Below are 27,681 nucleotides of genomic sequence, written 5' to 3'. Positions count from 1 at the left end.
AAAAGGGCCGAGTTTATATTTGCATATGTTTGCCGTGTGTGCAAACATCAATGGGAAGGAAAAAAGGGGACGGCGGGGGCGGGGGTGGGGATTGGGTAGGCAGCGAGCATCATTGCTGAAAATCACGCTGATGAGCCGCCACACTGCAGGCGATGACAGACTGCACAAACACACATGATGAACCGCAGCGCTTTTAAGCCAAGCCTCTAGAGGACACTCATTATAATACTTGGAAATGAATCACACAAGGAGGCAGGACTAGTCGAGGCACGCGGGATCCATTTTCGAACATCTACATCCATAGGCTTCGTTGCCTAAGACTGTATACGTCCGAGGTTGAACTGAATGCTTTTTATTCAAAGCGGGGTACACCCGTACTGATAATCGGGCCTTATTTTAGCATGGCACTCTCACTCCTGATCAAAGTCGGCGCAGACCCGATTCTTGAATTTCTTTAAAAGAGTATCCGGATGTATTATTCTGTAGTCGTTTAAGAGTGATCCTTCTTCTCAGGGAAAAAAAAAAATGAGGCCGACAATTGTATCCAGTGGTGAAACACTTTTTGTAATGTGCTCTCACGTTTTAAGCGTCAATTAAAATGTCAAATATCAGTATATTACTACCGTACTTGTGTCAGAGTCCCACTCCGCCCCCACTGTCGTCTGGTGTTCCACAGGGTTCAATTCTGCTGTTTTCATTGTATTTGCTGTCCCTGGGTTCCATCTTAAGAAAGTAGAGTATTTCCTTTCACTGCTATTCGGATGACAGTCAGATCTATGTCTCACTTAGCAAAAGGGCAATTTCTCCTTCCTCCTGTCTGCCCGAATGGCACCAACCATCATGAACTTCAACGACAAGAAAATATGGTTATGGTCTTTGGTCCCAGTGGCCTTTTGAAAATCTCACCCTGTTGAATTGGGTTGACCTGAGGTGAATCCAGCTACAAATGACGAGTAGAAAAACTAGTCTACGCAAATGCATGTTCTTAAATTTCTTAAAGTTGTCATCGCACGTTCAAAAGCACGGCACGACAGTAAAGACGGCGAACCATCAAACTGCACTAATTTTCGGTGACAGTGGCTCCGCGGGAGTCACGCCACCTGGGTTCGGAAGCGGCGCAGCTAGGCCAATTTTTGCATGTCAAGGTGCGTCTCTTCTGGACACGCATGCATCGAAGCGCACACGGGCGCTCGCTCGGGTTCACTTCGGTGGCCTGCAGAACAGCAGATGCACCTTCTGTGCGAGCAGGCACGCCAAAGCCTTTGTAATAACCGAGCTTTGTGACCATGACGAGTCCATCTATTGAATGCGCTCGGGTGCTTTTTACAATATTAGGATATTTGAGGGCTTTGAGACGCGCGCGGGTATTGGGGCAATGCAAACGTGTTTGTACAGGGCAGCCAAACACACTGGATGATGTCATTTGTATAATCTGATGAAATCTGGGCCAGCGTTGACGTCGCGCCAGCCGGCGGGATGAGCAGTCACTGTCATCATAATTTGGTGTGTAGGCGGGAGAAGGGGCACGTACGTGCGTGCGTGCTCATGCAATTCCCCGCCTCCTCCGATGCGATTTCATTTTGACGTTTATGCTGTTACAACGGGGGGGGGGGGGGGGGTGTACTTATCGTCATTACACGATGCCAGCGGTGGGAAGTGACCAAGTACAAATGTTAAAGTGCAGAAACAGTAAAGTGAACCGCCGCAATTTATGCTTTCACATTCACTGTTTTTGTGCTCAAAGCAAAGCACAAATAGTATTGTGTACAGTATTTGATTTGATGAGCTTCATTTTGACGTAGCCAGCATCTTGGGGCATCGACAACGGTGCCTTGACCTAGGGACGGGTATTTCGTTGAAATTGAATTGTGATTTAGATTTTGGCTTTGCACGATCCTAAAAACATGATCGAAAAATGATTCTTTTCCTGTAAAATACAACAATTGAACGATACACCAAAGACGTACAACTCTACGTCAAAGTCCGTCTTTGCGACAGCGACTCTCCTCTAATCTTGGCTCCAGAGTGAGCAGAGGTCAGCTGCAACAGGAAGTAAATAAAACTGAGTTAACCGAGCTATTTTTTTTTTAGTGCGTTATGAAATTTAAATGAATCTCCATAGTTAATGCTTCAATTTTGACTGCGCTAATTTAAATACAAGACATACTGTTTTAAAAACATTTCCAGTGCTAATGCTAGCAGTCAATGTAAAATCCCATTGAGAGGCTAATAGAAAATTAGCATCAAGATCCGGGAATGATATTCCTTCAAATAACGAAAATTCCCACACAAAGGCTGTAGGAACACGCACAGGCAGATAATATAGCAATACTCAAAGAAAAATATTTGTCCTAATCTGTAAAAAAAAACAAAAAAAACTAGTTATTTTAATAAAGCTCAAAAGTAACTTTTCTTTTTCTACTCTTCTTGTGTCATTGTGTGTACTCAATGCAAGCACGGCACCACACTGCCACTAAGAGGCCAACACGTGCAAAACAGGAGTAGTTGATAATTGTTTTAATTTATGAATGAATACAAAGTTTTCAAATCAATGAATAATTGTGTTTATTAATTGCGATTTCAATATCAATCAAAAATAATCAGGATTATTGTTTTTTCCACAATGGGCCACAGTTAAATGAGTAGAAACACCTGATTAAGATATTCCGTCTCTGTATGCAAATTAATAATCGAGGTAACAATATTGCAAGACTAATAACGTGAAACTAAATCAATGCAACTTGTCAGTATTGTTGGCTGCTTTAAACGGCAGCACAATTGGGATGCTCTCCTGTTTCCAAATGCCAGAAAATGTAATACATTATCGCTGCCCGCTGTGAGATTAAAAAATAACTGAGGTAATTTGCCCGCATGCCACGTTATAATAAATTCTCGGAAGGAGTAGCTACCATTTCCCCAGAACACTCAATCGTAAATGGATATGAATAAATGTTGAACAAAATGCCTCAAAAACAATCATGCATCCAGATCAAAATGACTTATTTGAGGAAATGTCCTGCAATGACTGCGATTCTGATGTAGTAGCAGGATGGAAAACGATCAATACGCCTGCATTGATCACACGTGCACTGCCAATACGAGCCGACATTAAAGGTAAAACGACCCCCCAGCGTGAGACTGGAGTGGTGGGAAACGCTTTTGGTGGTGTTCCTGCATGGGGGGTAATAAATAGTTTGTAAAAAACAAAAATAAATGGCTCGATTTTTCTGGCTAATTTAGATGCTTATTTATAGCAAAACTGTTTGGTAAAAAGTAGAAAACTCGTGGACATTTTCAGAGATATTTAATTTAATCGCCAATACTAGCTCTTTGAGATGATTTTTTTTTTAATACACATTAACACATGACAACATGAGACAAATATAATGACTTTCAAACATTCGACCCCGCTAAAAACCGGCCGATTTTTGATGATTTTTCTCTCTGTTGCAAAGTTAAGTACTTTGTAAAAAGTTTTGTAAAACAGCCAAATGTTCTGCTTGTAATTCCTAGTGCTAAGGTTATTTTATTCATTATATATGTTTGTAATTAATTGACCAAATCGGTTATTGGAATTTTATTCTGCCAAATACTGGAATCACCTCGGACTGAAAAAAAAAAAAAGTGTATTTGTCGGGCCTTATAGTAATACAGCACTCCATGTGGGATGGTAGAGTCTATACCTTGGTTTTGTCTGAGATTTGGCATGTTTTTTGTGTCTATTTTACACGTGACAATACAGTAGTAGTGGTAAAATACTGTAACGTATACCAAATCAAACCATACATAATGTAGCAGTTGGATAAAGTGTGGATCACTAAAAAGCGCCAAACCCTCTTTTAATTATGGCACACCAGCTGTCGGCGTCGTGTGCAAAAGCACGGAAACGACGAACCGGACTGCCGTCCCTTATCAAGTGGCCTTCCCTTACGGAAACAAACGGCTCGCGTGTATATTCTGGCAAAATGTAGCCAGATGAGTTTAAATTACTAACCCAATGCCTGTACGTACATTACTTGCTCCTCCTCATCATCTCCATCCCTCAGTTCGATGCAAATCAGTGCAGCGGTAAGCACTTTCCATGTTAATTGCCATCATTATATCGCCGTGCTCTGCGAGCGTCGGATGCGTTTGCGGCAGGTTCGAGCAGCGCTCATTTTGTTGAGCGCGTGTAATCCCTTTCAATTCTCCACCGACAGCCCGACTACCTTGGCATCAGATTAGCCCGGCTTGAGATCCAGCCGTTTCTCCACGCAGGATGTGGATCAGCACATGGTGGACGTGCAAGAAGATTCTGTCATGGAATTGACGATCAAACTCAACCGAAAAACTAGAGAACCGCGCATTGTGTATTTAAAACAACCAAAAAGCTTTGCCTTGATCTGCTTAGCTTCATGCTAACAACGTAAACAGCATTATTGCTACCAGCGGCACGGCTCGAATCGTGCATTTGAAGCTCCTTGAATTTTTTGAACCGTGTCCATATATAAGGAGAGCAGATGGAGGGAGGCGGGTGCCTCCGCATCCAAATGATGTTTACATTTCACCCCTCCGCCGTTTGTGGATGCCCGCGCCCTCGCGGCCGGGCTCGGCGTGCGTAACGAACTCACGGGAGCTGTCGAAGGCTCCGCGGAAGAAGCCCGTCGTGCGAACCTTTGGAGCGCCAACGCGGCGCCCCCGGCCGGGGCCAAATGAGTCACTGTGCCGTGTACATCAGTGCAAAAACATTAGCATAGCGAGATAACGGGCACTCATGTTTTATTAATCTGCTTACTCGGCAGTGGTGCGCCCTGAACTTTTAACCTTGTGTCTCTCTATTCGGCCAGCTCGGATATCTTTTGATGTGTTGACCGGTGCCGCCTCGCATCGCTCACCTTGTCCCAATCTTGCTGAGTCGCATCAGTAGCGCCTCGGCACTATTCCGCTCCCAACCCGCGACGTTTCTTCAAGGCGGACCTCTTCTCGCGCACTTCATCATTCGAGTGATGATTCAATCAGGATATGAATTAGGGTGGGAAATTGAATTCATTTGTTCCTTTCTTAAGCGCACAGTCAGCGTTTTGAATAACTTTCTCAACTGCCTTTCAGAGCTGCACGGCGCAGTCATTGTTTATCATAACATCCACAGTCAGGATTTCCTGAAAAAAAAAAAAAAGTGCACATACAAACGGGCACAAAAGTCAAAAGTAATGAGATAATACCTTTTCCTTTGAGGTTTCTAAGCTTTTGTGCTTTTGTCATATTTTACTTTTACAGTATCTTACACGGTGATTCGCCAACAGCCAATCAGAGTGATCAATTGTCACGCACGGCCGACGCCGTTTTGTATTCTGGCGATTAACTGCTCATTCATTCAAATCATAGCTAAGAAGCAGAATGACAAATCAGTTTTCCACTCTTTTCCCCTCACAAATCCTTCAAAATTTCAACATTTTAAGCAGAATGTCCTAGCATGAGAGTCTTACCGTAATAGTACGCCGTATTATGCTCGCCTTATATGCCGACATGCTCTTAAAGTCACTCTGCTTGATCCCTTCTGATTTGTATTTAAATACAGATTATAAAAGTCATTTTTTTTTCCTAAATCTGGGCTAAATCCCTCAAGATTGATGCTCTCTCTTTTTCTCTCCTCTCCTTCATTGACTTAAATCTGCTGGTTTCTTTGTTGGGCCTGCAGGCTGTTGGAGGCGGCCGCGCTTCAGCACTCGAAATATGTTTTGAGCAATACGATTGTGGTGCCGCTTTGAAGTATGTCATGGTTTTTTTTTTGTGTGTTTTTTTTTTTGTTCTTTAACAAGTGCGGATTTTAACAGTACATTGCAAGAACTATTGCCTGGTCGTTTTCTTCTCTATGCATGAGCCTTGATGTCAAAGTTGCTTGGCATTAAATTATCTTTCATTTCTGTTCATATTATAAACAGTGTAAACAGGAGACTCAAGTGTCCACCATCTTTGTTTCCACTACCTTGATCCTTTTCATCAATTTAGCTGGTGATCTGAGGAGCACTGTCTGAATGCTAATCAATGCGATTTTAAATGCGTATTGAGAAAAAGAAAGAAAAAAAAACCCTTCATAAATGCATTCTCGTTTGTCTGCCGTCCGCACAGGGCGCTCAAATCAATGAGTTCACACGGAGGAGTGGGAGAGACATTGATACGGGTTGCGGACGCTCAGCATCCGTTCCTTAATTGTGGCGGGATTAGTTCACATTGATTTGGCCTGATTAGAGCGCCTGGCTTGCGCGTCCTCATCATCAGCGAGCCCACTTCCTTCTTAGCATACGCGCCTCAACCCCACGGCCGTCATGCACAGGCCGTCGCCGTGTGTGATGAAATCGCCGACCCGGAGCCTTGACGCGCTTCAGATTTCTTGTTCAAATTACAGCGCTGGCTCACTACAATACGGCGAGAGACCGACTCCGGAAAATTGCCCCCCGGTTATAGAAAATGTTCTGATAGATGGCGGCTGTTATTCTGACCGAGTCGGCCCGAGTGATGAGCCGTGGAAAGATGAAGCGAGATTGTCTGCAGGGGGGGGGGGGGAATATAGTGAGGGCGGCGAGGTACACGGATTAAGCATGAGAGGGGGACAAAAGCGTGGATGAGCACAGAATAGAGAGACGGCAAGAAGTAATATTATTGCAGAGAAGAAGAGGAGGAAAAGGGCGATATCAAGTAGCTTATAAATGCCAGCGGGGATGAAGCCGAGCGCTAACAAGAGTGTCGGTTTGACGTGCTGTTTACACTACTAATGCTAGCTGCTATTGCTAGCGCTGCCATTTTGTGGAAGCCGGACAGTGTTGGTTAAAATCTCGATGGGAGGGATTGGTGAAGCTAGGCTATGTTTAAATCTTGCTAGCTGTTTTAAAACTGCTAACTCCCCCCTTGAACGAACCTGCTAATTTCCTGTTCATTTCTCCTACCGAAACGCTTAGTCTTCTTCGGTTTCAGTCCTCAGTTATCTTAGCAGTTAGCATGGCTTCTCTCTCTCCTCCTTTAGCGATAAACAATACTTGTCGGAAGTGTATTTCTTTGCTGCCCGTGGAGGTGAGGATTGCCGATTTAGAGGAGTGGCTCTGCCCCATGAAAGGAAAGTGTTTAGCCGAGCTAACTAGCCATGGTGCTGTGGACTCAAGTTAGCTTAGCACGTAGCATTCCCCAGGTAGTTCTGTAGCAGCCGGGAGGGAACATGTGGCGGATGCGTGACTGAACGGAAAAAGTGTCGCCAGCTCTGCGGTCAGATGTGCTTGAAGCCACGTTTACAAAGAGACAGATATGAAGATGATGTCATCAACAAGCGTTATTACGAGTCCAAATCCGCGCCCTAGGTCAAATTTGTCACTATTCACAGCAGGGCTCGGTCTCTGTCCCTCGCGAAAAGAGTCTGTAAAGTTTCCACTACTGAGCAAAACATTTAAGCTTGAGACAGCTTTGATTCCCCCGTCGTCTTCCTCACATGTGAACTTCAGTGAGTCACAGATGTCTTGCAGCCCCTCGGCGGGCTTCCAGAAGCCGGCTAGTGACAAGAAAGCAGATGGGCAGGGGGGTGGGGGGTGGAGGGGCGAGGGGAGGGTGGGCTGGGGGGCGGACGAGAGCTTCTGGGCGCCACTGAGGGCGAGTGGCAGATAATTAAGAATTGAGCGAGTCGGCCACCAGCACAGAACAGTCTCTTGAATTCCTTATAAGTCACATCGGTCTTGGTCTCCGTTTCAGGCTCGCTAACGTTAACGCAGCGGGACGAAACGTGCCGTATGACTCCCTCATGCTTCTGCCACGTTTCCTCGACAAATTTGCTTTTCACATGGGATGGTTTGGGCAATTTCATGTGCACTGAGGGACGGATCCCAAACCGGCAAGGATCTTAATGAGTGGCACTCAGACTCCAATATTTTTTATTTTTATTTATAATTTTTTTGAGAGCCCCCATGCATGATGAGGAAAAGTACTTACTGCTCATATTGTGTGATTTTTGCCGATTCCCCCGTATTATAATATAAGGCAAATAATGACATTCAAACGTGTTGAATTGAGAAAACAAATTAACATTAAGCGCTGACATTTTGGAGTTTAATTGAAGTTAATGATTGAAATGAAATAACCGATCTCTGCACAGAGAGAATGACGGCTGCGTCGCAATTTGTATTCAGAAGAAAATCCGTGTGTCGCAAGTTGTTCTGATTTCTGCGTGTTCGCGAAGGTCAGGATGTCTGAAAAAGGGTATCGTTGTGGAGCAAACACGATGCATCACGCCGGGCCGGGCTGTTTCCGCTCGCTGACTCACGGCGAGCCGAGCCGAGCCGAGCCGGAGGTCTCGGAGGTTTCAAGCCCCTCCGCAGCCCATCCTCTTGTGGCGCGGCTTCAAAGCGTGCCCTGATGGACTCCATATCGCTGTGCAAAAAAAAAAAACCCTCCACTCGCCTCCTTCCCGGAGCAGAGGTCAAACTGCCTCATCTTTTATGTATCGCTTTCGCCCATTGATTGTGCCGCAGGAGATTTATGAATACAGAGAGGCCTCTTTCCGTATCGCACGATAGCATATGGAGGCTTTCCCCCCCCCCCCCCTCTCTTATTTGTACTGAACTCATTTTATTGCCCTCTGATTTGTACTTGTTCCTTTCCGGTGGGGTTTGTTATAGCGCATTTTTCTTTGTTTTGTCTTTTTTTTTGCATGGAAGATCACAATCATTCCTGCTTCGGAGCTGCAATACCGTACGTTCTTCGTCTTTCGCTGTAGAATCTGCTGGCCGTAAAATTTTCCAAAGTAAAAGATCACATTATCACATTTTTGTTTATGAAATGTTTTTGAAAATAAAAACCAACTCGAACTACATCTTATATTTATAAAACTAACCAAAATTGTAGTGGAAATATCCTTTGTCAAAATCTCACTTGAGCATTGTAGTTTACTTTTGCTTTATTAAACAATACTTAGTGACCTTTTTTTAAAAATCTTACACTTGACAAATACACGCTATATTAAAAAAAACTACTAAAACAAATTAAAATAAACGATAAAACAAGATTCTCAAAATATTAAAAAAAAAAAAATCTGCTCAAAAAACAAATAAAAACTAACTGAAATTCAACAACAAAAGTCCAAACGAAATAAAAACCAACTATAATGAAAAATCCCAAACTATTATAACCCTGATGTAAACATTTTGAGCATCAGGTTAACGCTACGCTAAGCTGTATGATAAATCTTTCTCAACTGTTTGTAATGAATGAGTTTTACTCTTTATGCTCAAACTACTCTCGTTTTTTCCCCCTTCATCCTTAGCTTGTGAATGCACTGGATCCTTTTTCCACAAGCCACACCCGTCCTGTGTTGAAGTCATGTTTTGAAGTGTGTCCGTGTGCGCCGCACACCAGCAGAGTGTGAAATTGAAATTCCTCCCAGCGGACGCTGGCGTGATTGACAGCGAGGAGAGCGCCCAAAATCGTCCACAGCCGTTGCCCGACGTTGGCTCGTCGGATCGCAAAGCACCTTGCGGCTTGTCGCGATCGCTTCTTTGCCAGGTGACCGTTCGCGCAGCTGACCCCACAAATGCCGGCGGCCAATCACAGCGCAGCACCTGCCGTTTTGCTTCATTCAAACACACGTTCCAACATTTTTTGCTGTTTTTGGTGGCACGGATTAATAGCATTTCCATTCATTTCAATGGAGACTGTTGATTTGAGATATGCACAGTAGATTGTTGCAATGCGGCGATGCACCTTGGATTATGTCCTTCCTTTCGTCTGTGTGCATGCATGTGTGTATGTGTGTGTGTGGCGCCCAGCCACATCGCACCAGGACGCCATGGTTCGGACCACCATCTGTTTGGTGGCCTTTTATTGAACTTCCTGCCACCGCCTCTTCATCACCGCCAGGAAACATTGCTGCGTCACATTTAATTGGTTGGGATAAAGTGTGACTGGAGCAAGTCACTCGCATGTGATGTTGATGGCTGCGTTTTTTTTTAACGGCAGGTGGTCCTTCCCGGCGCGACGCAGCGATTGTCAGCAGCGTCACAGGCCTGAGAACAGAACGGAACCGAACCTCGCTTGCTTTTCTCACGGCCACATTTTAAGGTCCTCTAATCTCACAACTGTGCTCTTTGAAGATGGAGCGTTTTCGATTTCCTTTCGTCCGGGATTTGCTGGGCTTTTGTTTTTTTTTTTTTGTTTTTTTTCCTCCTCCAAATGAGAATCCACCCGGCGCCTCCTCGGCAGCGGGAAAGGCGAAGGAAAACGTCTGACGTCGATGGCGTCCTCAGTGGCTGACCCTTTGTCTTTCCGTTGGCTTTGCAGGTGGAGAGATGAGCGCATGCGGCGAACAACGCCGGCAGAATTAAACAAGAAGATGCCCAAGTTGAGACGTTGAAGCAGGTCAGTCTGTGCGGACGCCTTAAATGCGAATGTCACTGACCTGCGCACCAAAACAGCAGCACCGTTTTGATAACGCAACAAAGTAACATCGGTCATATTTTGGGGCAGATGAAGACGAAATATTCGCTGTGCATATGAATTCAAAAGGAATCATTTTGAAGCATTGCATGCCGAAGCGAGCTTTACAGGTGCCGAGCCGAGTGGGGGAGGCAATCATTCGGAGAGTTAAACACGATTAACGTCCAAGAACGTATCACACAATTCCCGCAGTGTAGCGGGCCGCCTCAATTTGACGTTTCTCCCGAGCAGCGCCTTCAGATTTTCTTGTGGAAAAACACTTTAAGAGCTCTCGGGGGGGGGGTCCTCATAACATGCTTTCGTTAAAATGTCCGATTAATCGTTAAAATGATCAGGATGAACAAGAGGTTTCCCAAATCGAGAGTGTTTATATGCCCCCAAAAAACTGGATTAGAATTATGGCCCAGAATCTGTTTTGAGGGGGTACTTCTGTCTCATGTAAATGAGCCCCTGCCCACTCCACTTGACACCTTTGTGTTGCCATGACAACAGGTGGGATATAGAGACCTGCTAAAGGCTACATCTTCGGATCTCATAAAAAATATTTATTTCACTCTTGGAGGCGCCACCTTCATCACCAAGCCACAAAATGACAATTAAGCGTGCATATCTGCGCATGTGGCGCATGCAGCAAATCCCTCGGTATCGCCTACCGTGAAATCCCACCGTAACTTGAAAATGGCGAATCTTCACCCAGCCTAGCCACCAGGTCATGGGAGGTCACAGGGCTGACATTTGATACTTCCAAAATCCCAAAACGCTTTCAAAGTTTATAAATCTCATCTGATGTTTAGAGGAAATGGTGGAGAAGTAATGTTTTCAAATCCTGCATTTTAATTGCGGATTTGTTTTTTGTCAACCCAGGTAGAACACTTATTCATGCAAATATATTCACTCGGGGACCCGTTTAGTGTTTGTGTTGCATTTCTGCGCCGCACACACAATTTTGCCCGCGTTGGCCCGGTGCAGTTTGGAGTGCTAATTACAAAGAAAGTGTAAAGGTGATTTACTACCGAGTGTTTTCACCAAATGAACTGTGAAATGCGTGCCTTGGCGGGCGAGCGGCTTCATTTGGCTTCCAATTCCAGAAACTGCCCAAGATAAAAGCCCCTGACAAACTGGCACACTAGGGGTGACAAACGCTTGATCAAAAAAGATCTAATGTTTTATTTCCAAGCGCGATGTTATCACAGCGGATGCTTAAGATGCGAAGCGTGGTCAAGCCTGAGTCCCACCGAGGCAGATATGATCTTAAATTGGGCTTGGAGAAGGAGGCAAAAAGCTTTCATCAAACTTGGCAAATAAGTCGTTATGAATTAATGAAGCGGAAGATAAGGTGGGCCCGCTTTACACTGGAGCATATTCCGGTTCTTAATACGTTTAAAAAAAATGAAGCAAAGACCGCATTCTCTCGGAGCTCGTGAATAGAAAAGCAGATTAAGAATGACTCAGCAAATTGTTTCGGCATTCATCCCGACCGGCATGGATTTATTGAGGTTGATGCCCGTATTTAGCCGAATGAAATTGTGATAATTGATTAATCGGACGATGATTATAAAAAGATATGTATAAATAAATAATCAAATAACTGTTTTTTGGTACCCGAATGCTTACATCGGTAAAGATATGAATGACGTCCTTTATTTTATTTGCTTAACTTAACGGTGAAAAAAATTGGCAAAAATCACCAGCTGCTTTTTTATTTTTTGGGGGGGGTCTTTGTCTTGTGTTGGAATGTTTTAATGTGTGAAATCATGTTTTTTTTATTTTTATTTTTATTTTGTTTTAAGAGCTAATATCGTCCGATTAATCGGTCAGGCCCAACTAAATAATTTCTCTCGACACACCGGTTTCGAATCACTGCCCTTAGTAGAAACTAATACAGCAAGCAAATACAGTATTAGAATTTGGGTCGTAAATGTCGGTTCGTGATTCTGCCCAAAGGGCTTTGACGGTACACCACTAGTTGTGAGAGAGGCGACTAATCAAACTACGTGTTTTGCATCACGTGTTTCCAGCCCGTCAAACACCGGCCGTGACCCGTGCCGTAAGAACTTTTCGCTAGCTTCTGATGTCTGTTTGCAATTGTTTTCCTCCTGTGGCATTTGTTCTGTGTTCTTACTTCTCGTAGCAGATAATAAAAACAGGAGCCGCCTCGCCATTAGCGCCGCTGTTTCCAGAGCGGCGCCGTCGCCTGTGAGACGCACAAAGGCGGGCGGGCCGAGTCAATTAAAGTTAACACATCGACCTGCATAATTTAAGCTGCCTCGCCGCGCGTTCCGTGGGGGGATTTGTTGTTTTTAATCCTCTTCCCACTCATAGAACGTTCATATTGTTCACAGAAGGGCCGAGCGATGTGTTGACGGGCGCGTTTGTACAGTGTGCGCGGTACAGTCACGTCGAGGCGTCAAGAAGCATTAGCGTCAAAGCGATGCTACGAGGCAACCCAAGAGCCGCGTGGTTTCCAGCAAACTTTCATTGCGTGTCTGACGCCGGCAGATAGAATCTTTGGAAATATCTACTATATCATGCCGCCAATTATGAAGACGTGGTGAAACGACGGTGAAAGTGCAATGATTTGTAGTAGGGATGGGTGATTTGGCAAAAATTATATTTACAATTTAGCAAAACTTATATTTACAATTTAGCAAAACTTATATTTACAATTTGTGTTTTTTCAAAAGTGTTTTTTTTTTCTACAAATACAGTTCTGCTTTTAGTCTTCGTTCAAATTTAGACATTCATTCTTAGTGTGCCGCCATCTAGTGGCAGGCAGTGTTATTACACCTAAAATACATAGGCAGAATATAATTGTGCTCAGAAAAAATACAGCCACTATTTGAGGAAATGCAGTACATTTCTGCCTTATTTTTCCATCTACAATTTAAATGTAAAGTGGAAACGTTGAAAAAAAAATGGCATCAAAGAGCTTGCATACTTTTTCGTGCTTAATTTAGCCTTCAAATAGTGGCCATGGCTCGAGGAAATTTTGTTCGTGGGAAATGCGGCTGCCGAGAGCCGTGACTTGACGCGGCGGCTCCATTTGTCACAAAGTGCCGTGACAGTGTGGCTAATTAGTTTGCTAGTAACAAAGGAGCTGTCTCGCACAAGCCTTCAGCCGTCCGTCCACGCGGACGTTTATTTATGACGCGTCAGATTCAATTTTAATGCCAGGCGGCCGTTTGGTTTGCCAGTGTTTTGACAAAGACTGCATTAAAGTTGCATTGGACATATGTTGCCTGAATGCCGTTTTAACCGCAGCCTTGCACGGAGCCTGGTGGCCATGCAGACTGTTGAGGCTGCTGAGGCGTTTACATTCGTTACCTGCAAAAATCAATACTGTACTGCTTTGCTATACTGCAGATATTCCCGCGATGAAATTCAATTGCGGCTAAGGAATATTTTCGACTTGAGTATCCTCATGATAATTTCATTGTTTATTTGAGTAATTGATTGTGTTTGGCTAAGAGGCGGGGCCTGGACGGTGAGTGACGTGGGCGTCGGCGAACGAGAGTGGAGAGTTGGCTGACTGTTAACGGACAGTTTGTGTTACGATACATTCGAGCTAGCGATTGTAGGCTAGTATATTAAAATATGCAAGTACTTTTATTGTTTTTCTATTGGACAAGCAATTTGTTCGCTAACATATATACATTGTCTTAAGTGGGCTATTATACACATGCTGGTATTGGGAATGTCTAAAACTTGGACAGAATTTTCACTTTTCCAGCCACACTTCACTCTTTGACTCATTTTCTGATAAATACGAACTTTTACTGTTCGCCTACAGGACAAGCAGTATTGACAATGGACAGATTCGGACGGGTTCATAAAAAGTTGGTTTATATATTTTTTTTAAAAATTAAAAAAACAACTGGCTGAAAGAGCAAACCCTTGGCAGCAGTAATGAGACTTGAACTGGCGGTGCTGGGCCTCTCCTGACATTGCTTAAAAGCACTTTGACAGAATGTGAACATTCACCAGGTCCCTTAATGCTTCCTGCTCCGTCTTTTAAAATGTTCCCCGACATGGCTCTCTTGGGGGAGGGAAGGGTCTGTTTTGTTTAGTTTTTTTCCTCTGCCTCCGTTTCAACGTGTCTCCGTTTGTTTGAAATATTCATCTTGTTAAATATTCATATTCACATTGTTCAAACTTGAGTGAGATGAGAATTGATGCGTCTTTTTGTACTTTTGTCCCTTTTTGCTGATTGATGAGCACGCAGTAGAGTTTTGCTGTCTTTTCCCTCATATTTCTGACAGTAACCGTGGCAATCGGCACTGAAAAAAAAAAGACAAATTATTGAAATAAATCAATTGAAATCAAATCAAAATTTTCAGGGCCAGTTGCTGTAGCTTTTGATAAATCGGCTTTTAGAAAGGAAGTACATTTTGTATTGACTTGGGTTGTCTTTGTGAGCTCTTAAAATTGGCTTGAGGGTCCAAAACATTGACGTGTGTTAAATTAAAAAAAAAATAAAATAAATTTAAAAAAATCAGAAATGAAATACTTTTCCAAGATAATGTATATAAATTGAAGGAAAAGTGGCGGAACCCTTATATACCTTAATACTATCACACGGTGCAAAAGGCTAACGAAATTAGCGTCAATGTTGCGCTACTTAGAAACCATTGAAGCCATTTGAATACAAATGGTGCAACTCCACATTTAGACAGACAGCATGAAAATGGGTTGCCTCAACCACATGTTATTCTTGAAAGTTTAGTTTGAAAGTTTCCGACCGATGCAAACGCGACGGCGTCTTTCTTAATAACATTGTGGCCTCAAAATGCAAATGACTGCACTGAGCTTTTTTTGGTCCCTTGGCTGGCAGGTGACGTTGATTGAAGGCGATAAAGTGAGCGCGATGCAAGCAGCATATCGATTTTTCACTTCCTTGAAGGATTGCAGGTCGCGGGAGGATTCAGTCGCTCTCCAGACTCAGCCCGAAAGCAAATGAAAGCGCCGTCGGACCACGCTGAGGTTTCATCGGAAATTGGCCGCTAATGTTAAATGTAAGATGCACATATCTTCATGAGATTGTTGTTATTTCTGTTTAAACCATTCACAGCAGTGTCCACATAATAAATTTTTGGGGGGGGGGGGGGGGGGCTCATCTCAATTTAATCACAAATGTGTGATTAATTCAGTGTGTCAGTTGTACCCACTTCCATCCGGTGGAAGAGCGTTTGATTATTCTGCCTCTCGTTGGCATAGATAGACAAAGTAAATAAACACAAGTTTTCTGACCGATTAAGCGAATTGGATCTTTTCCCATGGCACAGCTGATAATTTTTCACGAAGGTAATGTGTCGTGGCACAGTGTTTGGGAAGCATTTTGAGTTTTTCCACATAACAGGGTCATGAATCCGTCTATGACAGAGCGTAACACAGAGGCACAGCTGTCTATTAGTTCATGCCCTGCCACCGGTGGCTGTTTGACAAGCACAACACAAGCGGCGGGTCCTCCACTTCTGCCTGACAAACTTTACCAGGCGGCAGCATCTCAATTTCGGCACGTAATTGTGCGCGTGTGCATGCGCGCGGCGAGCAGGCCGAACGCCAGCGTGACCCACCTTCCGCTTTTCAGCTTGAGCGCAGAGGCGTGTGGACAGCTGCGTGGCAAACGCGCCGCGGTGGATCACCGCGAGGGCCGTTTTTATTTAGGTCAGATTCTACGCTCCGGCGGCCAACAGAAGGGATGGCTTGTCCACTGCAATGAATACCTTCAGCTGGACGTGGTCTGCTGTGGAAGTGGCGCACCTCAAGTGGGGGGTTCATGTGTAGGGGCGGCGGGTGGCCGCGAAATTCAGGCAGTGGCTTAATTCCTGCCCACTCGAGTCATTTAAACCCGCGGTTTGGCGTCGCCACGAGAACAATGTGAATCATTTTCCCAATTTTTCAATGACGGTGAATCTCCAACTATTCATGGTGGAACCAGATTTGCAATGATTTGTCTTCCTCATTTTTTTTTTGTTTTATATCCCCAAAAGCTGGCATTTGAACAGGGTTGTGTAGATTTTTTTTTTAATATCCGTTACACTAGATGTATTCATGTTTGAACGTATAATGTTGACCAATTTTAAATGACCTATAGTTGCTACCTTTGTCTAAATGAAGCTTTTCAACTCACTTAGATATAGTTCCTTGGCAAGGTGGCGCCAAACCATTACGTTTATTCCTTTGGCCAATTCCAGCAGAGGATTGTTTTAGTGAAACAAGAATACACGTGTGAACGCTTTACTTCTTTGCCCAATTGCAGTACTACTTTCCTATTTAGATTTAGCGCCATTTTTGGAACAGGGGTGTGTAGACTTTTGATATCCAAAATACTGAGATGAAAGAATGATTCAACATATAATGTTGACCGAGCCCTGCCACTGAAATCTATTCAGTTACCAGCACTGCTTTTGTCTAAATGAAGCTCTTCAACTCACTTAAACATAGTTCCTTGACACTAAGATGTTTATTCCTTTTGGCCAGTTTCAGCAAATAACAGATTGTCTCAGTGAATCAAGAGTGTGAACACTTCTTGGACCAATTAATTTCACTGCCAGACATTTTCAGACCCTCTTTTACCATGACATTTTTTAAAAAATTGAAAAAATATATAAATAAGTTCCTGGGATTGAACTGACTGTGAAAAGACATATAACAACGTTTTTGGCAGTGAATGAATTAAAGTACTACTTTCCTAGACTTGGATTAGATTTGGCGCCATCTTGTGGCCTCTCCGGGCATTTCCGAAAGAGCATAAAAAGATCAAGTGAGCGTATAAATGTCCCTGGCCACTATTTACTGAAATAGGATATTTTATTGCTCTACTCTGTCTCACTTTCCCCTTGTTATGTCCCCCCCACCCCCAACCCACACCCCCCCTCGGTGTAGCACGGTGGCCTTTTGCTTGCGCATTATAAATCGGAGTAATGAATCGTACCCGCCTGTCCGTGCCGGCATCAACGCGCAACGCGGGAGGTTACGCAGGGTCTTATCATTGTCTCGTTAGCCCGGCGCAGCTAAAAGGTGCGGACGGACGCCGTCGCGAGGGCGAGGCCGAGGTCCTTTATTGCCGAGTTTGCCTCGCCAGGTTCAGGAGGCTGTCGGATGCTTTTTACCGGCCTATTAGTTTTCTCTCGGCGCGGAAATGACACGCCGATCCGATTATCTTCTCTGCTCGCGTGCGCTCTGAGAAGGTGGATTGGAGGAACGGCAAAATGGTCCTTTTTTGTGCGCGCGTGTGACGCCATGTGCCGTTCGGAAAATAGGCGGCGGATTTATGTTGGGATGAAGCCGAGGCAATTTTGTGTTTTCTCATTACATTGTTAATTCGTCGAAAATAGCGACGGCTCCTCGACCCCGGCGACGCCGTTTCTGAGAAAGGCACTGGAGCGGAGAGGGAAGCAAACAGGGGGGCAAGATCAATCTGCTGCTATATTTAGAGATAATCCTTTTGGAAGTTTTGAAGGACACAAATAAAAGGTTGCCGAGCATGTGCGTCTCGCCGGCGTCGTTACGGAGGAGGGCCAAAGTCGTTAAAAGCAGGTGATGAAAATAACAAGAAGAGCCAAGATTCATGTAAAGCCTTTCGAAGCGACCCAAGGACGCTTAGGAGTGACACATAAGGAAAGTTCAAATGAATCGATATAGAGATGAGAGCGTTACCAAACATATTCTTTGGCAAAAGCGACATTTTTTAAAAAATTTTTTATGAAATCCAGCAACGCTTAGCGCTGAATGTAGCTTGTTTCTCTCCAATGAGCCGGTCCCATCTTGGTTATGCGAGTCAAAGACACCCAAAGTGCGTAAATTGAGTTTGCTCGGTAATTTTGTTTTGACGAAACTCCCGTTTGACAATGGAAGCGCTTGCTTTTGGCCACTTCTTTGCCCCGTTTTGCCCACGTATCGCGCAGGGTGGGCTTGGTGCGTGAAAATCCATCTTTTTTTTAAATTTTATGTAGCCCTGCTGATATTGTTTGGCTTTCTCTTTCCTCAAAGTTGCTTGCTCTTCGTCTTCTTCATCATTTGGACTTTTCTTTCTGACGAAGCTCTCCAAAGACATTTATGAGCTTGTTTTTTTTCCTTTCACAAGCGTATCCTGTGAGCGAGATGAGTGGGCAGAGGCACAGATGGATGCACCTTATTTTCACATAAAACCTTTTTCAGACTCTGATCAATAAAATGGTTGAAGTCAAGTCCCCGTGCAAGCTGCTACCAAACGGCTGACGGACCAACACCGGCCCGGTCGTTGGCGTCCGCCGCCGTACGGCACCCTGTTGCCGATGCCGTTGCATGTGTCCTGTTATTTCTAACCCCGCTTTCTGTCTCTTCCTCAATTGTTTGTCAATTGGTTGTTCCTGCTGCCGGCGTTGCCCCAGCGACCATGACGATGAAAGGCTTGCCCGGCAGCCACGGCCACCATCACGCCGTGGCCTGCGACCCTTCCTACGACTCCGCCACGCTCGGCCGTTCGGATCGTCGGCCCTGCCTCCTGAACCCGGGCGAGGCTCGCCCCGCCGAGCGCCCCTGCTACACCCAGCGCAGCTCCTTCCAGTCGGAATGCGGCGCCTACCCGGATCTGGCCAGCTGCACCTTCCCTCGCAGACATTACAGCTCGCATCATGAGCTGAAGGAGGAGTGCGGGCCTCTGGTGCCTTATACGGGGCCAACGGGAACGGGGAAAGGAAGCGCCAACAACCGGGTCCCTTGTAACCTGCTGGAACAGTTGGATCACCAGGCTGCCGTGCGGCGGGAAGGCTACCATACGCTGCAGTACAAGCGCACGGCGGTGGAACACCAACGCAGCGACAGCCCCGGGCGAATCCGTCACCTTGTTCACTCCGTCCAGAAGCTTTTCACCAAGTCCCACTCGCTGGAGGGGCCCTCCGGATCCGGCGGCGGCGGCGGGAGGATGAACGGCGGCAAATCCAGCCCCGACGAGCCGCCGCCGTCGTCATCGGGAACATTGAAACACAACAAGCGGGGCAAAAACAAAGACCGTTCCAAGTCGGAGCCCAAGATGCGTAGCGCCATCTCCGGTTACTGGAGCTCGGATGACACCCTGGAGCGGGAGGTGTGCCTGTACCACCGCCGCGGCGGAGGCCAGCCGTCGGGGGTGATGACCATGGGGAGGCACCCGGAGAAGTCGCAGTCGCAGTACTTTGTGGAGTCCTACAACACCATCAGTGCCCACTCGCTGAAGACGTCGCGCAGCAACAACGACGTGAAATGCTCGTCCTGCTCCGGCGGGAGCGGCGGGGCGCTCCCGCTGACCGCCGCGCTGGACGGCCAGGTGCAGCTAAAGAAGAGCTCGTGGTCTTCCACTCTGACGGTGAGCCGCGCAAGGGAGGTCTACCAGAAGGCCTCTGTCAACCTAGATAAAGCGCTAGTGAAGGCCGAGCAGGGACGCACCTGCCACTTCCTGCAGGTAGGACAGTTACGACAAGCCCCGCCTCTCGCATGTCACGCCTCTTGCATCGTCAACGGCCACCCCCTTATATCCCCCGTCATTCGTGTTTTGGTTTCGTCGTCATCGTGATATCCTCATCAAACGGAGTGGACATTCGTGATATTTACCCTTTTGTGCTTGTATCCTTTTGCATGGAACCATCCATATACACGGGGGGGGTCCTCGGTTTATAGCGGTACAGTGAATAGCAAATAGCAAAAAAAACAAAAAGATTCTGACGTACGTACAAATTCTTGTTATATTGGCTTTATGGGGCATTCAGATGAAGCGTTTGATTTGCACCGCACGGATTTCTTTTTGCGCTCGAGCGGCACAAATCGTCTCGGATCGGGATCGGGCCGAATGAGGATAAAAATCGGACGTGCCGATGATGCTTGCGGGGTTACTAGCATGATCCGTTAGCAATACAGACACTTGAAATGGAAGCACTTGGACCTGCTGTGAAAATGTAAAAAGTTTACTCTTCACCAGAGTTGCACTTTTCATCCTGTCAAAAAAAAAAAAAAAAGGTCACCACCTTAACTGACATTGCCAACGACTTCTTTTTATTTTTTTCATTTTTGCATAACAAACCTTTATGGGTGTTTATCAAAGCCTGCACCCACTCTCGGATTTCACACTGATAAACACGCAAACATGCGCTAAGATCAAGCCGCCTTATCTCAGATCTGTGCCGGCGAAGATGAAAGTCTTACCGGTGGCGTACATTTCCTCATTTCGGAGCGAGCAGTACTTGAAAGCCCCCGGTGAGACAAGCCGGCAGTGGGAAGGGGGGGGGGGGGGGGTGAGCTGTCGAAGAAAGAGCAAACCAGGGCCACCGAGGCGGATGTGAACGCAGGAAGTTGGGAAACGGAGCATAAAAGACGGTGACAAAGTTCTGCGTGGCGGCGCATTTTAAGAACACCCGGGAATAAAGGAGTGAGGAGTTCAGGGAACAAATGTCACTCTAGCAACTCGCCCCCCCCCCCCCCCCCCCCCCACAAAGAAAAATCGATGCGGTAAGTCCCTTTCTTTTCTGGGTCTCAAGCCGAGATGTTCTCGGCTGCGTGATGGTAGGATAACGCTTCCGAGTTGATATGATTACCAAGCGTGACCTTATTTTAGCTAATGGTGAAACCGACAGGGTCTTTTCCCAATTTCTTAGCCGATGTCAATGTCAGCCCGGTTGCCTAGCGAAGCGCCCGTATGTGAAGCGGCTCAGGGCGAATGCATCTGCTGTCGTAAGAGTAGCTCACATTGCCGGTGCTTTTTTTTTTTTTTCTTCCCTTTGGCTGAACAAAGCCATTTTTGTGCTCCCTCGTTCTCTTTTTTTTTTTTTTTAGATGAGGGCCTTCGGTTTACCTTTGTCGGACTGTGCAAAGAGTCAGCGGAGCAGAAGGCGGCGGCCAAGGAACGATCAATCATTGAAGCGCATTCAGAGGACGGACAAAAAAAGAAGTCCAACACACTTGGAAAAAAAATACTTTTGTAGCTCCGATTTACACGGGGTGGCAGATTTTAGGGACCGTCACGGGTTTTACAGTTCGGGGTTAGGGCCGGATGGTTTGGATTACTTGTCAAAAATAGCTGGAGCGTTATTAACATCGAGTGTTTTATCGTCCCCAAAAACCTTCACGAAGCCGAGCTGAGCTCTTGAATGTTGGACAGCGTGATTCAATGTGAGCGAGCGCCGCCCTGACCTCCGCTGTGCAGGTGCCTCAGGACGACTGGGGCGCTTTCTCCCCGCTGGCCAAGGATGACGAGATCCCCTGCCGGAGGATGCGCAGCGGCAGCTACATCAAAGCCATGGCCGAGGACGACAGCGGCGACTCGGACTGCAGCCCCAAACCCTCGCCCAAGGTGCAGGCGCGGCGGGCCAGCTACCTGAAGGCCACGCAGCCGTCGCTCACGGAGATGACCACGCTCAAGTAAGCGCCCGCCGGCCGGCGAGAATTTGCGAGCCGGCGACCCGGGGTGGAACGTATGTGGCGTGGATTCCTGATTGCCCGAGGCTCGTTAATGTCGCTTGTTCCACGGAGCGCCCCGCCGGCAGCGTGAGGCGAAGGTGATTATTGAGTGCCGGCGCCATTCGGGTGGCCTCAATGGACGCCATTGGGCCGGGTCGTACGTAATCAGGCCCGCGGGGGAAATCGGAACCGCGTGTAGCCGGAGATAAGAGCGCTGCTAGAGTCTTCTTTGACCCGATTTCCCCGGCCGGCCATTGACAGTCACAACGGGTGCCCGATGATGATTTCAAGCTTCATGTCTTATTATTTCCGTAGCCGTCTCAGTCATGCGACACCCCGAGAAAGAAAATGAGCAATTGTTGAGAGCAAAATGGCAAATGTTGCACGGAAGAACGGAAGGGAAAATGACACGTTTGCAGCACTTGTCGTAACACCCGTTTGAAGGTTATCGGGAAAAAAAAATTACTTCAAGGATGATGACATTTTGTGTCTTTCTTTTTATTCTTCATGTAATTTTGCCTGTGCTGAATGATTTCAGCACATATTCATTAAAGAAAAAATATATATCTAAATCTAATCGGCATAAAATTGTCACGTTTTGCGTTGTTAAACCAACATTGCCTGAAAATGGCCCACTAGCTTGATGCTAACATAAAACTCCCTTGACATGCTCATGTTTAGCATCGATAATCATGGTTTTCAAAGCCTTGAAACAATTTGAACAAACAATGTCTTAACAAATGCAGACGGACAAAACAACGACATTCACAGGCATATATTATTTATCCTCAATGAAATACGACCAACATTAATGAGAGGCTATCGAGGCAAGCTAATGTACACAGGTAGGAGGCTTTATTTACCCGCTTTGAATTGATTGTTTAGCGTCTCTGTGTTCACACACACGCGCACAGAGTTTCACACGGAATAGGATCATGCTGAGCACAGTGATTGGAGGCAGCTGAGCTCTAATGAGACACCTTTTCCTCGTCGTTGACAAAAGTACGTGCGGAGGCTTACTCTAGTTTGTCTCGGACGATGACGCCCTTCACCGACTTTTGTCTAGAATTAGCCAGTGTTTCGGTTAGGGCGGTAAATAAAGCGGCTTTCTGGTTTTGTTTCGGTAGATTCGTACCTGCCTGTTTTTTTATTTACATACATTTATTTATTTTTTAAGAAAACGTGGATCCTATAGCTGAAAAACTTTTGAAAAATTTTGATCAGTTTTGGATTCCGCACCCCAAAAAAATGAGTTAAAAGCAGCTGTCGGAACTTACTCAGGAAAAAAAAATGTTTGTTCTCCATTTGTAACGGAAGCACTGATTCAAATTATCGACGTCAAACAGTTAGCAAGCGTTTAATAATGCCGCAGCTTGAATGACCGAAGCGCAGCTCGGTCCTCGATTGGAAAATCCTGATTTTTGTCATTGTCAGCCGGCGTCACGGAACAGATTGTGCCGGGGCACAGAGGCCACGTGTCGCGCGTGCTTGCGTGCCAGCGCTCACCCTGTTAAGCGTTTCACAAAAAGGTGCTCAAGGACGCTCCGGCAAGCCATTGTGAGCGTTCCTCAACAGCTCGGGGGGGGGGGGGGGGGGGGGGGGGGGCGGCGTTAGATAAGCAGAGAGTGTCTCCCCAAGCCGTTGCGAATTGATGCGTATCGTTCTGCACAAACTCCTTCCCCCCCTTCTTACGACTTGATCTCACATTGTTTCTCACCTTCTGTTTCTGCTTTTAACATCCCCCCCCCCCAAAAAAACCCTCCTTCCTGCTTCAGGATTTCCACGGAGCACTCGCCCAAGCTGCAGATCAGGAGTCACAGCTACCTGCGGGCGGTGAGCGAGGTTTCTATCAATAGGAGCCTGGACAGCTTGGACCCGGCGGGGCTGCTGGCCTCGCCCAAGTTCCGCTCCCGTAACGAAAGCTACATGAGAGCCATGAGCACCATCAGCCAGGTTAGTCACGCTCGCGTTTGCTTCTCAAATTGGGGTCACCCAACCCCTGGAGGGGAGACATAGGGGGGGAGGGGGGGGGGGGGCTGCAAAATCATTTGCAATGAATTGTCTTCTCCTTTTTAAAGTGCTCGGCAACATATGGCACCAGTGAAGAAAACGTACTTATCCAATTAGTCCTCTCCTACGTTAGCTTCGGGCCAATTGAAAACTCTGGCGTGATTGTCAAATAATTGCGTGAATTTTCAAATGTTGCGTACGAGAATGGATTTGTATTTTTGAAAATCACCCCAAATGTTTTTAATTGCTTATTCTCTTATTCTTAGATGCTACAAGAGAGCAGCAAAGCGCAATTTTTTTTTCGAAATGGAAGCCAAGTTTCCATAAAACGATAGCAAAGCACTAATTTTGTCTAAATACGGTCTCCTCAACTCACTCCAACATTGCTCCTTTGTCTAAATGAAACTCCTCAACTTTCTGAGGTATCGTTCCTTGGCACCAGGATGCCACAAGGTGGTTGCAAAGCACTACTTTTGTCTAAGTGAAGCTCCTCATCTTGCATCAACCTAGTTCCTTGGCTCAACGACACTAGAAAATGGTGGCAAAGCACTACATTTATCCAAACAAAGTGTTTAGGGGTACATATGGTAGTTATGTTTAACAGAAGTTACGATTATTTGGGGTCCTTGGAAAATTTCTCCCTGGACCCAAAAGAGAACTGCCGTCCTGTGCAATATCCAGCAAGGTGGTGGAGGAGGGTGGGAATCCTACCCACAAGCTTTCCTCAGGCTTGAATTCACAATCAGGTCATCTTCTGACAAGGTTTGAACAGGAACTAAGCCCACCCCATCTCCCAATTGGACCCTTTGTGTGTGCGTGTGTGCTGCTCTGCTGGAGCTTGGAGTAGCTAATTAAACGAGAAGATGCGCACAAGCCCCCTGTTTTACCTTTCCATCCTCCTCCTCTTCGGAATTTGGCATGGTCAACATACAGAGATATATATAAAAAAAAAAACATATGCAGCCTTGTGGATGTTATGAATAATTCAAGATGGAATCGACTCCAAATGGTGATTAGCACAGGCCTTGATTACACTCAAAGACCAAGTATTGTGAAGTATACAAAAGTTTTCCTTTTCTTCTCATTCATGTCGCTGAGAGAAAGAAAGAAGAAAAATGTATTGGCTGGCAATTATTCAGCTTCTTATAACTGAACCAGTGAAGTATCACATTTGGAGCGAATGTGGTAAATAAAACCTTTTATTAACTAGATCGCCGGCCCAAGTCTTCCACGGCAATATCCATGTTATTATTGTTTGTGCGTGCCTGAAGATTTCATCGAGACGAACATGTAATATTCCCGCGTTATTGCATGTGCCCTTTTTTTTTTGTTGCTGTTGACAGGTGAGCGAGGTGGAGGTGAACGGGCAGATCGAAGCGGTGTGCGAGTCGGTGTTCAGCGAGATGGAGTCGCAGGCGGTGGACGCGCTGGATCTGCCCGTGCCGGGCTGCTTCCGCGTGCGCAGCCACAGCTACGTGCGCGCCATCGAGAAGGGATGCTCGCAGGAGGAGGAGGAGGAGGAGGAGGAGGGGGAGGAAGCGGCGGGGCGCGGGGCAGGAGGCGGGGCCAAGCGCAAGGCGGGATCGCCCCCGCGCACCACCACCACTGTCAGAACCATCCAGAGCAGCACAGGTTGGTCTTCAACGCTCTTGAGTGGGCTTGTATAATCCATGAGGTGTTAAACATTCATGCGTGTGCAGAGAACTTACATGTATGTTGTCAGCAAAGTCAAATGCAGTTCTCGGCAAATTTCAGTTCATGGTCGGATGTGTTGAATAAGGGTTTGAGACAAATTTTTGGCTTCAGCGGCCCCTGACGGGTTTTTCAAAAGTCCCTTATACTTTTTCGAGAAAAACGGTCATAATGTTAATATAATAAATTCACGTTTTGTTTTTGTTTTTTTGTAGAAAAAAAATTCTGACACTAACGTCATATTTTTTTCCTAGAAAATAGAAGCAAATCGAATTCAAAGTCTAGCAACGGAAAAAAAGTCATTTCAAAAATCTAATTTCGTTTTTGTAATATGCCTTTTATTCAGAGAAAATACTTTGTTCTAAAAAGAATAAATAAAGATTTTGATTTTCCGAGCCCTGCCGCGAATAGCAAAATCTGTGAATCATTGACATATTTCCTAAAAAATTTTGTACCTATAGATAAATACTCCATATATTAAAAAAAAAAAAAAAAACTAAAGATGAAACTAAAACAATGCAATTTTGAAACTGACTATAAAAAAAACAAAAATCAAAACGAAATAAAAAAATCAAACTATAATGAAAAATCCAAAATCTGCCTCACTATCATCTCCTCCAGTCGTTTCGTTTACATCGAGCCGTGCAGCAAGGACAATGTGTTTTGCCCGATTTCCCTCACTTTAAAAAAAAAAAAATGGCCGAGGTAATTCCAAACATTTTCCGTTTGGAAACGAGAATATTCCCGGTGCTTAGCAGACTCCTACGACGCTTCGCATGATCGCCATTTTTCTGAAGGAAACAATGTGATAAGTGCAAAGCTGTTTTCTTCCCCTGAGCGCGCTCAAGCTTATTCAAGGCTCCAGCGGTCTTATTTTAGCCCTCTTGCGTCTCCTTTGGTCTGCACTATTGCATGCATGCAGTATTGATGCCCAGTGAGGCCAGCGTCCCGCTCGCAGTCAGATGAGTCGCAGTGGCATTTCCTTCTTTCATCCGGTTGTCATTTTTAGTCTTGCGCCACTTTTCCGATCAAAAAGGAGCGTTCCCCTTATCCCGGTGGAAAGGGTGAGAATCAATCCAACAGAGCTGGCAATTAGGACCCATGTAACTAGCATCCCTTAAACACAGTTATGAAACATGTATTGATATTCACAATTAGCATATTGTTAAGTCAGGGGCAGACGTTTTTGGTCCAAAATGAATTCTTTTGCCATTTTTGACACTGCAAAGTGGAACTTTGTATGGCCCTCTGAGGACTTTTTAAAACCTTAGATGGCCCCCGATGAGGGTAAAAAGAGCTCGCCGCTGTGGTCCATGCCGGTAACGACTCAATTACACAACCGCGTTCACTTGATTGTTGGTTATTGATCTCTGGGGGAGGAAGCGGATAATGAAGACCGTCTATCAGCTCAAAGAGGTTTTTTTTTTTGGGGTGCTCCAATGCCTTGCTGCGGTTTTCCCGCTTCTGACCTTCCTGTGACTTGCTTGACGAAAGCTCATGAAAGACTCGACTTGACGTGCACTTGACCTCCAGGGCTTGACAAATCTCGAATGTTTCCGTTCGAAAATATGCATTTTGAAGGGAGTGTGCCATTTGTTTTGGGAGTGGCAACATGCAGTGTTTGCGGCTTTAAGGAAAGCAACAAAAAAATATGATGTCGAAGAACGTCTGAATGCATTACTATTTACACAATAACAATGTGAAAATAGTTGATGAGATTTGAGTGAGCCGGTTTTGTTCGAATAAATCCCAACTTTATCTATATAGCGCATTTCAAGGTAAATGCGTGCAGATGCTTTTCCATACGTTCCAAACTGCTTCGTCAGCTCGTTTTCATTTCTGACATCACTCAAGGCCTTTGAGGAAGATTCTGGGACGATGACGCGACAACAGAGACTCCGACAGCTGTCCCAATAGTTTTGTCCATATGGCGCGCGTTGGTGTGCTGCAGTCGTTTGACGTTCAAAGAGCAGCGATCAAAGCCCTCTTCTTTTCAACTGTGGGCATTGAAAAGGTCATCAATATTAACTCGGGCCGGCTGCTGCTTGCACATGGCAAAAAGTGAAAACGATGTAATCTTTTCCCACGTGTGCATGAGTAGTATATGCATAAAATATTACT

General features: G+C 45.6%; 1 protein-coding gene across 13 annotated transcripts in view; it reads left to right on the top strand.

Annotated features, from left to right (window-relative positions):
• The window catches only part of dlgap1b (discs, large (Drosophila) homolog-associated protein 1b), an 80,904-nt gene that overhangs the window by 26,009 nt on the left and 27,214 nt on the right, over positions 1–27,681 (top strand). For 9 of the 13 annotated variants that reach the window (XR_015084222.1, XR_015084220.1, XR_015084221.1 and 6 more), the window contains 5 exons: positions 10,294–10,371; positions 18,822–19,870; positions 21,605–21,819; positions 23,634–23,811; positions 25,212–25,500. Coding sequence is in view for 9 of the 13 variants with exons in the window: in XM_086020479.1 (XP_085876605.1) it covers positions 18,827–19,870; positions 21,605–21,819; positions 23,634–23,811; positions 25,212–25,500 (1,726 nt within the window). In the remaining 4 variants the exon portion in view is untranslated. Of the gene's footprint in view, positions 1–9,972; positions 10,075–10,293; positions 10,372–15,349; positions 15,462–18,821; positions 19,871–21,604; positions 21,820–23,633; positions 23,812–25,211; positions 25,501–27,681 lie in introns of those variants that run through there. The other 4 variants (XM_086020483.1, XM_086020478.1, XM_086020484.1 and 1 more) reach the window with 4 other exon arrangements.

Source organism: Filicampus tigris, chromosome 21 (assembly GCF_054856515.1).
Source record: "Filicampus tigris isolate MCC_2025a chromosome 21, RoL_Ftig_1.0, whole genome shotgun sequence".
NCBI classification, from domain to species: Eukaryota; Metazoa; Chordata; class Actinopteri; order Syngnathiformes; family Syngnathidae; genus Filicampus; species Filicampus tigris.
This window is presented reverse-complemented; position numbering and strand designations above follow the sequence as displayed.